A 13,797-nucleotide genomic window follows, 5' to 3' on the forward strand; every position below is an offset into this window, starting at 1 on the left:
GAGTTGAATTTTCCATGAATTGTGTATTTCTAACAGTGGCTGTCAAGGGACTATTTAACATGATATCTCATGAATTGGGGCTTGAGTGGTTCCATGACTTTTTATGTGAACACACTGAATTTAACAATGAAAAAGTGAATGTTTTAGTTTCTTGCATGGAAATGGTTTTGAAATATGATTTTTTATTTCTAGAGGGACAGTATTACCATCAAACCAAACGGGTAACTATTGGGGCCTCATGTGCCTCCATTTTTACTAACATTGTTTTATTACAATGGGAAAGAAAAAAATTGTTTACCCACTTTGAAGTAAAGCCATGGAGGCTGTATTTGCATTTCCTGGATGACATTTTTATCATTTGGGATAGGCCTTTAGCAGATATAGAGGGGTTCATGGAATTTATTAATGTTTCTACCCCCTTTTTGAGGTTTTCTCAAACTGCCCATCACGAGTACATTCATTACTTAGATGCCACTATTTACAAGGATTATGAAAGTGAGAAATGGGTTAGTACCATCTATAGAAAACCCACTTATAGTAACAGCTTACTTCACTTTGGGAGTAATCACCCCTTACATCAAAAACTGGGAATTGTAAAAGGTGAATTCATGAGGGTGGCCAGAATGGTGTCTTTGCATTTTCAGTTGGTAATGGAATGTGAAAAACTTAAAGATATGCTATTTAAGAGGGGTTACCCTGAAAATTTGGTCACCCCCATTTGTGAAGACACTATAAGGAAAAGGATGAATGGGGACATAGTGCCATTAATATCATCCAATGATACCACAATTACAGTGACAAAAAAAGAGGGGCTATGTGATTCTATTATGAAAAAATCATGTGTTTGTCGCAGAGTATTGTAACCAAGTCCCCTTATTAGAGACATTTTGTTTAAAAATTGGCCTATTTTTTTTCCCTTTTTAGGGATACCAAGGAAAAATTGGACGAGGGTCCCAAGGTGGTGTTTAAGAGGGGGAAGACCATTAAGAATTCTTTAGAACAAGCCCCCACATATAGTGAACATGGTCGTAGCAACAAGAGAGCAGTTACATATAAATGTGGCCATTGTAGGCATTGCCCTGACATTTTGGAGGAAGATCACATTATTATAAAAGGGAAGTTTATCAAGTCCAGAGGTTTTTGTAATTGTGAGAGTTGAGTGGGGCTGTATATACTGCTATCTGTTAACTGTGCCAATGATTTTACATTGGAAAAACTAAGAAAAAAATCAAGGAACGTATATACAAACACAAAAATGACATTAGAAAGGTGGATTGCAGCAATGCTTTGACCAAACATCACATAGAGTTCCCTGTCCACTAGTTTTGTTTTTTTGTACTTGAACAAGTGCTGCAAGACACTAGAGGGGGCCCTTGGAATGACATTTTAGAGGAAAGAGAGCTATGCTGGCAGCTCACATTGGATGCTACTAACCATCCAGGCTTAAATGAGGGACTGTCTATAGCCAGTACATTAAGGCTCAAGTCTTATGTGGTATAAACTGGGTTTAGTTTTTTATTTTAATTTAATGTTCCTTGGCATAGTCCACATTATTATCTTTATTTTTTATTTTAAATGCTTTGCAAGGTTTAGGTATCACTGTGGTTCAGTTTATTATGTACTATGAATTTTTGTGGTGTGTGATTATGTTTTCACTTTATGGTTTCAGTTTGTTTTAACATTTAGTGTATATTGGTGCTTTAAGAGTTTTTATTAGAGGCAATGATGTATCATGTGATACTGGGGAGGGGCACAAAAAGATGGTGTGTGCTTTTAGAAATTTGATTCTGATGAAGTAACTTGTTTAAGTGCTTAATTCTGGTCTGCATTAACTTATTTGCTCCTACATCCGCCTTAGTTTTTTTCTTTGGGACTATTCTGCTGTTTGTAATGTGCTTAACTGATAAAAAAGGTAAACTGCTTTAATACAGAGCTGCTTTCTAAGAAAAAGGAGCTAATCTGTCTCTTGGGTGAAATCCCAAGACCCAGGCTTTTGCTGATTGGCTGTTCTACTTTCTATGTTTCTTTTAAACTGCATCAACTTGTGCACCTTTCTCCACCATTTGGCTGGGCTTCACAGAGCACCACAGACAAAAATCATTGCAGCAAAATTGTGATTATATCCTTAGTATCCATGCTTCATTTCCCTCAATACACACATAGTACCATAATCTCAATTTGATGCTGTACCTTGTACCCCCTGGCTACTACAAGATGAAGTACTGCACCAAGAAACAACCTTCATCACCTAGCTGAGCTTAGGGCCCTTTGCTGTGCCAAGTGTCTCCTTGCTTCCCTCTTCTCAATATATCAACCTCCTCTCACATCTAACCAGACAGTTCTAAGTAAGAGTAGTATGTACCTTTATATGTGAGTAGGTCTTCTGTACCTTCTTTATGCTGCAAACCCATCTGCCAGATACTATGGTAACAAATGTACTTAAATTCCTTAATCAGCATAGTATGTAACAGACACCATCAACTCACCTTATTCTGAGATCAGAGGTCTACACTTCTTCTCCCAGTGTTGGCAGCATAGTAGGACTATGAACCTTTAGGGAGTACCTGAACAGATTAACACTCACTGTTTACTTATACCTTCACTACTGTCAACATATGAGAGCTGAAAATGCTAAAATTGGAGACTACCCATTTATTTAAACATACACACTGCACCCATGTGGTTGTCATGCCCACACCCATCTTGTGTGTGCATGCAGTATAACTAAAAGCAAGTCTTCATACACTAAAGTACTTCAAAAGTCTCTTCCAAACCATCAAAGGCCTTCAAGGCTAAAGCCTGACTCTGATTCTTCATCAGCCTAAAAAAAAAGCTTCACATACTATACTATTTTAATTTCTTACCATAAACCCTACTTTACCATACCTGAACATCTGCAGCCTTAAGGCACCATGATTCATCCAAAGCAGACAGTAAAGTTCAAGTCTTTGGTGACTCAATAAAGATGCACACTGATGTCCTGGTATGACCAGTGCAGTATTATTAGGCACTTCCCTCAGGGGTCTTGTGACAATGCTGTGGGCATTACTGCTGTCCTCTGAATAATAGAAGTGAGAGTGCAAACGTGGAAAATACACTACATCTTCACCTGGTACCTTGCTGCATCCCCCTACATCAAGGAACAACAATCTCATGTATAACAGGGGTGTGGAATACAGGAGATGAGGGCCCCACTATAAAAATTATTTAAAAATTTAGTGACAAGTTTCATAATTCACTGTTTTTTTCTTTAAATCACATTTTATGTTTTTGAAGTCTCAAGACTCACAAGTCTAGTTCTTGTAGTTCAGAGAAGGGCTAGGAACAGTAGCATAGCTAGCATACCTCTCAACTGTACAGATTTTCACAGAATGTCCAGATTTTTGCCTCATATTTTTGATCTGTTCCTCATAAAATGTGTGACTTCCTGGCAAATCACTGGGATGACCTGAGGATTCAAGTAAATAAATAATTACACACATTTGAGTTTCTGACTTCAAGTCCTTCAGAAAATGCATGCTAACACAAATGCTGTTATTCTAGCAACTTTCTAAGTTTATAAGAGCAATATTTAAAATCTGTCCATATTTTTGGGCCTTTGTCCCCCCCTTTTTGTAATTCTTTGTCCTGATGTCTAGCCCTAAGACGTTGAGAGGTATGATAGCTAGGGTGGTGCAAAAGATACAACTGCCCCGTACCCAAAGTGCTAGGAGATACAATCGCCTGATCTCAATGACTCTTTAATGCATGTTGTATTTGCAGTCAAACCTGAGTGCTGTAGTCCTCCATGTGTGGTCTAAACTGCAACAACTGGTTGCTACATTGCAACAAGCAGTTTGCTATAGCTTAAAAGTATTTTTTTTTTATTTAGTAAAGCCTGAGTGCTACACAGCACTCAGTGTGTGGTCTAAAGTAAATGAAACAGCTGCTTGCTACATTGTAGCAAGCAGTTTGCTACCATTTAAAAACATTGCTTTAAGTGAAACTTGAGTACTCTATTGTGTGGAGTATAAACTGTAGCAGCTGCTTGCTACATTTGTAGCAAACAGTTTGCTACATAAAAGCTATATATATATATATATATATATATATATATATATATATATATATATATATATATATATATATGGGGTCTACTGCTTTTAATCGAATACCACTTATTCAAAAAAGAACAGTAGACCGCTCAGTTATGCGAAAGTGCACTTTTGCAAACTCTGCTTCTGTGAATGTATTGCACCATAGTGGAGGACAGAAGGAAAATGTTCTAGGTACTCCTCTGTGGTGTGATAGTCATGGACCTTAGTGTTAGGGCACAGGTCATGGTAAGGGGATAGCCATACTAGTTATCCCCTTACCATGACCTGTGCCCTAACCCTAAGGTCCATGACTACCGCATCACAGTGGAGGACAGGCTATGTCCTCCATGTGGTGCGGTAGTCACGGACCTTAAGGTTAGGGCATGGGTCATGGTAAGGGGATAGGGCTATACCCTTACCATGACCCGTGCCCTAACCCTAAGGTCTGTGACTACCGCATCACAGTGAAGGACAGGCTATGTCCTCCACTGTGGTGTAGGTTAGGGCATGGGTCATGGTAAGGGGATAGGGCTATACCCTTACCATGACCCATGCACTAACTCTAAGGTCTGTGACTACTGCACTAAACTGCAGTACGTAGCCCATTCACCGAAGTGAGTTTTGTGAAAGTGCACTTTTGCTTAACCCAGGGTCTACTGTGTAATTTCGAAGAAGTGTATTTTTGAAGTTATACAGTAGAACCATATATATCTATATCTAGATATATATATATATATATAGAGATATATATATATATATATATAGATATATATATATATATATATATATATATGTATACACACACACACACACACACACACACACATATATATATATATATATATAGATATATATATATATATATATATATATATATATATATATATATATATATGTGCAATTTTTTTATTTAGTAAAATGTGATGAAGGAGGGCCAGGTGCAGGGTGTAGAAATGAGACCTGATTGGCTCCTGCATTCCAGGAGCTCCGGTCACCTGATTGCAAATGTTTTGTGTGTGTGCATGTGTGTTCATATGCGCTTGCTTTTTTGCTCTTTCATTGAAGAGTTGGGGGGGCAGGAGGGAGGGTGCTTGAGTCATGTATCTGGCCACCTGATTGGTGTCAAGTCGAAGGAGCAAACTTTTTTTTTTGCTCTTCACTTGAGGAGCTGTGGAAGGGAGTATGTAGTGGGTACTGTCTGAAGAAGTATCCTGAGGGGATGGGGCACCACTTCGTGGGACCAGCACAGGATGCTGGTTGAGCCAGCTATGCTTCTGCTGGAAACAGAGGGAAATCCAAAGGACAAAGTAATATTTCTTGTGGTGAAAGAATTATACATTGTAACCTTGTAAATGCAGCATAAATGTCTTGAAAACTTCTTGTGCTGAAATGTTTCTGGTCTCTCTAAGTCTTGCTACATCATCAGTGGATCTTCAGAAGTTACAATTCTGCCATTTATTTGGGGGTTTAGATGTGAATAACCTGGCACTTTCCAGGAGTTTCTGTAACCACGCTCTGTCTTGATATGCAGAAAATGTACAGGGGCTTCAGAACCTTGTATATTAAGGTAGGAGGCAAATGAGGGTCTGGGGAAGTCAGGGTGCAACAGTAAGACTAGGTAGATTGTTGTGGCATGAACCAGCTCCCCATATTCTGCAAAAAACTCAAATCCTATTTAACTAAATAATCGAATGATTTACAATGCATGCAAATCTCTTCTCATTTCTTTCTCTTAGTTCTAATGAAAAACCATGTATCCTCCTCTATTAGAAGGAAGTTAATAACGAAGAGATGGCCTCCACAAGGTTACTCAGAATATAGAGCTGTTTATTAGAAGGAAGTTAATAACATAGAGATGGCCTCCACAAGTTTACTCAGAATATAGATCTGTTTCCAGTGAAATAGCATCCCTCTCTATTAATAATGTATTTTCTATGTTTTCTGGTTTTGTCTGAACCTGAATTATGTCAAGGGGAACTTTCTTTGCTTTAAACGGCCAACTGGAAATTACTAGGCATTATCAGGCAAGGATTACTGAAGGAGTTTAGAAAGACATAAAAAGTGCAAAAATCTCTGAGGAATGTTAGTAACACTGGCATATAATATGGTATCACCATCAGTAATAGGATTTGGTCTGGTGGGGACAGTAATTGATTGCGACAGGTACACATGATGAAACAAGTGTTTGGTAGCTCCAGTTCATAGATTCATAGATTCTTAATAAGCTTGCAGCTTAAGGAGACCACTGAGAAACTCAACCAGATCACATAGTACTGGTTGGAGACTAACAATGACTCCATTAAGAAAACATCATGTTAAGATTCCCAAACACAATTCATTTTTAATAGCAGACTGTAAGACTGACTCAACACATAACACATGACAAAAACAGGTCTCTCAACTTCTTTCACTACCTGCTCCAGATATGGAACAGGTAAGGCTGCGCACACCAGTAGTCTGTATTTTAGAAGCTGAGTTCTTGTTTCTCAAGAGGTGACACCTGTATGTCTGAAACTGAAGCACTAATGGCACAGGTGTAATGCACTCAAAACCAAAAATAGGCATGCTTGTGGAAATGCAAAGGCATGCAGCTAAACATATTATGGTTGTCTCTCCCTCGGTTTCTGAAAGAATTTAACAGTCCTTACCTGACCAGGTATGTGCCCATTGGATTACTTCTGTTTTTGGACATTATCAGTTTTTATTGGGTTGTTGTTGTTTGGAGGATACCTAGTTTTTTTTCTATGGTCGCTTTCTTCTCATCTCTATATGGAGACCTGCAGGGAATTGTCTACGATGGCAGAGGCAAGGTCAAGCTCAGTAGTGAAATTTGAAGTGCTCTGTATAAGTTTTGAATTTCCTCACCTCAATGACTCAGACTAATTTGAGCAAATTGCAACAAAGCAGAAAACAAGTCTGTTGTTGGCAAGCAGTAGCTAAAAAGATAGAGGAACATCTGCAGGAGAACCATGTGCAGATTAGCTCACTGTCAACATCGATTTACACATCTGCCCTGGAACTAAAGGATTTTCTTGTGCTCACTTGGAAGATAAGTTAGATGAAATGGAGAGTAGAATCACACATAATAATCTATGGTTTATTGGGATGCCAGAAGGCATAGAAGGTGATAATCCAGACTTATTTGTATCAGATATGCTGAAAGATTTGCTGGGAAAGAACTTAGTGCACCACTGATCCTGAGAACTATCGCCCTACTAGCCTGATGAGCCTGGTCTGCAAGACCATGGAATGTATCATTATGGAATTCATAAACAAAGACATTGGTAACCTCCAAACTCTGGACCCCACCCAGTTCGGGTTTGTGAAAGGCAGAGCTTGCCTCCTGAACCTGGTCGATTTCTTTGAGGCAGTCACCAAAGCCATAGACAAGGGAAAGGTAGTTCACACAGCCTATCTTGACCTCACCAAGGCTTTCAATACCATCCCCCATTCTGGGATTATAGATAAACTCACTAAACTAGGTATAAATCCCTATGTCACAAGATGATTGCCACCTGGCTCACTGACAGAACCCACACTGTAAAAGTTGCAGACTCCAAATTTGACTTCAAGTCAGTGACAACTGGAGCACCACAAGATTCATTCCTGGGACCTCTCCTGTTTGTTATCTACTTCTCTGAAGTACAGGCTAACACAGAAGGCCTCTGGTAATGAAGTTCACAGATGACTGCAAACTAGGAGTATAGTTGAGTCCCCAAATGATGTGGACATCCTACAGAAGGGCCTCACTGAAACAGATGCCTGGTGTCAGAGCCATGGTCTCAAGCTCAAGGCCAAAAAGTGCATTATTATCCCCTTTGGTAAAAACTCTGTAAACATGAACTACCACATAGGCAGCAATCTACTTAACACCAAATGTATGATAAGAGACCTTGGGACCCAGGTGGACAGTAGTCTCTCCTTTGATAATCACATTGCCACAGTAGTCAGGAAATCCTTATACATGGCACACCTCATCACAAAAGGGTTCTCATCCAGGAAAAAAGAGGTCATTGTTCCCCTCTACTCGACACTCATTAGACCCATTATAGAGTACAACACCTCTTTTGGAATGTACCTCACAAGACATCTGCAGCAGCTGGAAAGGTCACAGAAGTACATAACAAAGAGAATTACTGGCCTCAAACAGATGTCCTACACTGATCATCTCAAAAAATTCCAGCTTTACTCTGTAGCATATCACCTACTCCAAGGTGATCTCTGCCTAACATACAAAGCTATGTCAAACCCAAAGCTGTTGGACATGCTACATCTAAAGAAATCCCAATCCCTCTGAGCTACAAGCTCTAGGGACCTAAACCTTGTGACCACAATAAACAGGACATGCTGGAGGGATAGATTCCTGTCCCAGAGACTTCCCATACTCTAGAACAGGCTACCCATCTATGTCAAGCAAAGTTCCTCAATATCACTCTTCAAGGAAAAATCTTGATGAGTGGATGGGAAATAGGAAATACACCCCGGGGATCACTTTTGTGGCTCTGCTTGACAGGGAACAGGAAATTAACTTTCTTGGGTTGGCGTAAGCCAGGGAACTTTGTTGGCTAGGCTTACTTAAGCCCTTGGGCCGATAGCCTAGTACCTACCTATGAACCTATGAACCTATGAAGCAGTAGAAAGGCCACATACAATAACTCCCAGGAATCAGATTCCTAATGTGCCCAGATGGTTCTTTAAATGGTACTTGAATTATAATCATAGGGTGCTGATGTATGAGAAAAGCAAGGAATCTGGTGGATGTATAAGGATTCAAGGGTCAGGGTTGCACCTGCATATTCCAGATCTCTGTATTAGAAAATTAAAGGTTTTATTCCATTGTTGAAGAAATGTAACGAGAAGGGCTTACAGGTACAAATGAAGTTTCCAGCTAGTTTGGTAATTTGGACACATGCTTTTTGCCTGCAGAACTTAGAGGTAGAACTAAGCTGGACAATTCAGGTAAAAGGCAACTCATAAGGAAGACATATTCTCCTCAAACAAAATTCTTCTAGAGTGATGTGGTTATGTCAGAAACCAGGAAGAGTGAAAGGACACCACTGTTGTCTCTAGCGAAATCTCCACTATGTTAATTTCAGAGAACTGTTTTTTCATTGGGGATATAGTACTTTTTTGTCCTTTATTCAAGATCAACTGGGTAGGGAAGAAGGACTGTTTTTATTCTATATGATTTGTAAGTTTGGGGGGTGGGCTGTTGTGTGTTGTGATGGGCAGTGTATTTCTTTTTTTTCTAGATCCTATCAGTCCCATCCAATAGGTATTTCTGAATAGTGTTTTATAGTGTATTTGCTGTTGTTGCACAGTTAACTACTGTCTGGCAGTTGGCTTTCAGGATTAGGGGGCTGTTAACAAGCTGTTTCACATGGTCCAGTGTTGCAAGGTTTGATTCTCTCAGCTGCCATTGCCTAACTGTGTGACTCTGAAACAATACACCTGCGCTGACTCTGTAAAAGGTCCATGGAGATCAGTGCCCTACTATGGAAAACAAATAAAATGTTAACTCCTTGTCGTTTTTGTTCTACTCCATACAGACTTATAGCTGCAAAAGTTTATTTTTTGGGGTTTTTTTCTATCCATATTCAGACAAGACAAAGCATCATATGCAGGCAAAGACCTTGCCATCTTTGGAGAGTGTTCGCTACATGAAAGGTGAATATGGCACTCAGCTGATTTAAGGTAAAAGTTCTTTTACGTCTTTATTTCTTTTGTGTCATTGAATCTTAGGGGGTCTGGGTACACCCCATGAAAGGAAGGCAGTGCTTACTAATCTTAGACAGCTGCATGCAGGATTTCCTATTTTACAAGGAACTAAGATTAAAAGAAAGAGTAATGTGGAGTTAGACTATTCATGGCATGGATAGGTGCATATGAATGAATGCAATTCGACCAAGATGGGTATGGCTATTTTGGTTCGAAAACAGGTAGGTTGGCAGGTAACTTCAGAGTTCAAGGATGTTCATGGGAGATGGTTAATTTTAATAGTTTAAGAGTTTAATCTTTCCTTGATATTATGGAATTGTTATGATTAGAATGAGGATCAGGATTGGATTTTAAGGGAGTTTTTGGATATGGTGGCCAGGCTCAGGAAGTCTGATACAAAGGTTATAATCAGTGGGAGATTTCAGTGTATGTCCAAATTCCTTAATTGACAGAATTTTGGAGGGTAGGTCAAGGCTTCCCAAGGGATAGTAATGTTTGAATCAGTTAATGGAGTATTAGGACTTGATTGGTATCTGGCAAGCGAGCCAACCTACACAGAGGGATTTTGCTTATTTTGTCACTCAGGGTTAGAATCACTAGCTGAATTGACTACTGACTGTTAGATCATAGGTAAGCAATGTTACTCAATTATTTCATGGTCCAGGGCCTTTGTTAGACAATAATATGGTGATTAGTGAGTTATCAGGTTTTAACTTCATGAAAGGTGAGGTGATATAACACTTTGACACCCTCTTCTTTAAGAATTGGGTAGAGGTCAAGATGTCAGAAGACTGAATTACTGGCTTTTGGTAAGACTTTTAGAAATCTGGAAATGTCTCTAGGTGGATTGGGATGCTTACGGCAGGGGTCAAGCATTTCATCATTTCTTATAAGGCAAGAAATAATAGCACAGGTTGTTTTTGGATTTGGAGGACAGATTGAGAATCAGGAGGTGATTTATAAAAGTGGGGTATGTAAAGATGATGTTGTGAAAGGAAATTTAAGACAGCAAGATAGCTTAAACAGGCATACAGGGCATTACAATATTGTTGGATTCAGGAAAATAAGACACAATAAAATGTTTATGATAGGCTAAAGGAATAACTTTTGTTAAGCTTTTGGCCAGGAAAATAAGTAAGCATCATAGCGAGGTGGCTATTGTGGGTTTAAATCATTAGATGAATGGGTTACACTTAATGTACTTGAAATAAATAGAATATTGAAGGATGAAGGAAGAGGATGTGGCCCCTAATTTGGAGCCATAAGCTAATGCTGTCTTTAGATGTCAAACCTTGAGAGCTATATCTCCTATTATACGTTTATGTTTCTGGGCAAAACTGGAAGTCATCTATTTCTTTTCCTGTGACATTTAGAGTGAGAAATGCAAATAAGGTGTAGGATCCAAGAGGTCTAGAAAAGTGGTTTTTTGCAAAGTGAGTTTATTTGGTGTCAAAAGTAGACACATATAAATGGAGTAGAATTTGGTTTATTGCAGAATTTCTTTTACATGGGAACATTATTGTGTGGCCGGCACAGATTAGTGATAATCTAATTCATGTTCAGGAAGTAGGGCAGAAGAGTTTTATGCAACCGAATGCTGATTGTTATTTATCATAGTGGCAATATCCTTAACTCTCTTCAGTGGTGAACAAAATGGACAAGGAAAAAGTTTTGGGTTGACCAACAAGGCAGAGGTTCAGAGGAGAAGATCAAATCCATCTCTCAGATACATTTAAAAAGTATATGTAGATGGCTTACCTTCCAGTCACGTTTCATATAGACATCTAAATGATGGTCAGGATGGGTCATTTGTAGGGGGGGTTGTCAGAGAAGGAATAGATGGAAGTGTTCAGAGGTTGCTACTCCCCAAGTCTAACACACTTTTAATCATTCACTTTATATAAATGATTCATTTTGGCATCACTTACCAGCTAGGTTAAAGCAGAGATGGCACTTGTCTCATGACCATTATTAGAGATGCAATTGTAGGGTCGCCACTTTCTTCCATAGACTTTGTCCCATCTGGTTATTAGACTGATATGGGCTAAAATACATCAGTCTGTATGTTGGGCTTCACAGGCTACTTTACCAGGCTTTAGAAGATAGCTTATTTCGGCTATTGGCTGTTAACAAGGGGGACACCATGATCTTGAGTGATCTATGGCTGGTCATTAGGATGATAGTAGCCATGGGGGTTGGCTACAATTTTTCATTTTTGAAAAAAAATCAGGAAATGGAGTAGATCAAAGAGATAAGTAGTGAGCATAATAACTCTGTACTTTTAACTAAGAAGAGAACAGGGAATATGGACTCTTTCAACGTTTTTCGATTGTTGGGCAATTTAATGTGGGTATCCAATTGCACATTGAAGCTTTCTATGGCATGTACCCTGAGCTTGATTATGTTAATTGGTTTATTTCTGTTTCTATTTGATATTGTTTTTGATTAGTTGTTGCATTTTTTCCTATTCATGTATGTTTGATGGTTAATAAAGTTCTTTGTTTTGGAAAAAGCACTCAAAACCAAAAACAAAGAAAAACACCACAGATTTAATGTTAAGTGCTTCTGATAAAGTTCTTTTTATGAGACAAGGAACGTGCTTAACGTTATACTTGTATACTTGTCGCCATTTGAAAGAACTCTCAGTCTGCAGTGCCAAGCTCAATTTCTGAGGCTTCTAATTCATTCAGTTTTGCAATGAGAGTGTATCCTTCCTTTCTCCGCTAATACATAGTAAATGTGAAATCTTCAACAGCATGCATTAGATATTTTGAAAATTATAAATATGTCATTTCATTCAGAATAGAAACAAGCTCCTATACCAAGACTTTAAAAATAATCCTATTAACCTGTTAGAATAGAAATGACACATTTTGTTAAGAAAGGATAGGGCACCACATTACTCCTTATGAATAACTGTAGTGACAATGAGGTCGCAATCTGAGCACAGGGAATGCTTAGCTCCCACCACAATCAAGTGTTCATCTAGGGTACTGAACCCCAAAATAGTATATTTAGTTACTACAGGAGTTGGGGATCTTCACTTGGGGAGTTCAGTGCAGATGAAAACTAATTTACTGAATTACTTAATGGTTTAAATAATATATTAGTAGTACATCAGTTCAAAAGACAGTTTACATGTCTTCAGAAATTACTTTCTTAATTAGTGGTACTTATTTTGGCAAATAAAAACCAACATTTTAAAGTAACATATTTTCAAAATGATTTCATGAAACTGTTTAAAGACATAAATGTAATAGGGCCACGTATATCAAGTTTTCCTGATTAATTTCTCCAATTGAACATAATAGTACTGCTAAAAAGTGTGAATAAAATCAATTTCAGTGAATTTATCTGTTAGTGTAGTTACATATTTATTTATTCATTTTGATAACCCTGCTTCACAGAGATTGTAGGACGAGATCAAAAGTGAACCCAAGATAGCGGGACTGTTTTACACATCCAAGTTAAATATGTGATTTTAGATTTTTTTTAGACTCAGTAAATTAGTTTGTCATAAGCAATCATTTGTTTACTTGAAAATAATATGTATTGTAACCAATGCATAATAAAGTAACATTTACCTGCAATACCCTCTTTATAAGCAATTATCTCTGCATGATTTTGTTTACAATAAAAATCATTATCGAATGCATTTCATTTAGATGTTCTGCATACTCCACTATAATGGAAGCAGCATCCACATCATATAAGTAAAGGGAACAGTAGGCTGAAATTACATTCTATGTCTGATAATAATATGTACTAAAGAAATTAATTTAAGTACTTACGTGATGCAAATGAACTGCATATTTCAAAGGTTCCTTTTTCCTGGGCTTTGTCTGTCTAAAAAGGAAAATATAAAAAATATTAATATATAATTAACAGTGGTAGTTAAATGTTATAGGCTTGCATTTTCATTATGTTTATTGTCTGATTTTTGCTATAGAAGGACAGAGTTCTCTGCTAACTAGTGTATTTTATATCAAAGACAAATATTAGG

At 38.1% G+C, this 13,797-nt stretch overlaps 1 protein-coding gene across 1 annotated transcript in view; it reads right to left on the bottom strand.

The window, feature by feature from the left end:
• LOC122791824 (C1q-related factor-like) overlaps positions 1–13,797 on the bottom strand; it is a 142,344-nt gene that overhangs the window by 45,401 nt on the left and 83,146 nt on the right. The window contains exon 3 of the mRNA XM_044059780.1: positions 13,586–13,640. Coding sequence (XP_043915715.1) covers positions 13,586–13,640 — 55 coding nt within the window. The remainder of the gene's footprint in view (positions 1–13,585; positions 13,641–13,797) is intronic.

This window comes from Protopterus annectens, chromosome 17.part0, assembly GCF_019279795.1.
Source record: "Protopterus annectens isolate FY-2018-M chromosome 17.part0, PAN1.0, whole genome shotgun sequence".
In the NCBI taxonomy this organism is placed as follows: domain Eukaryota; kingdom Metazoa; phylum Chordata; order Ceratodontiformes; family Protopteridae; genus Protopterus; species Protopterus annectens.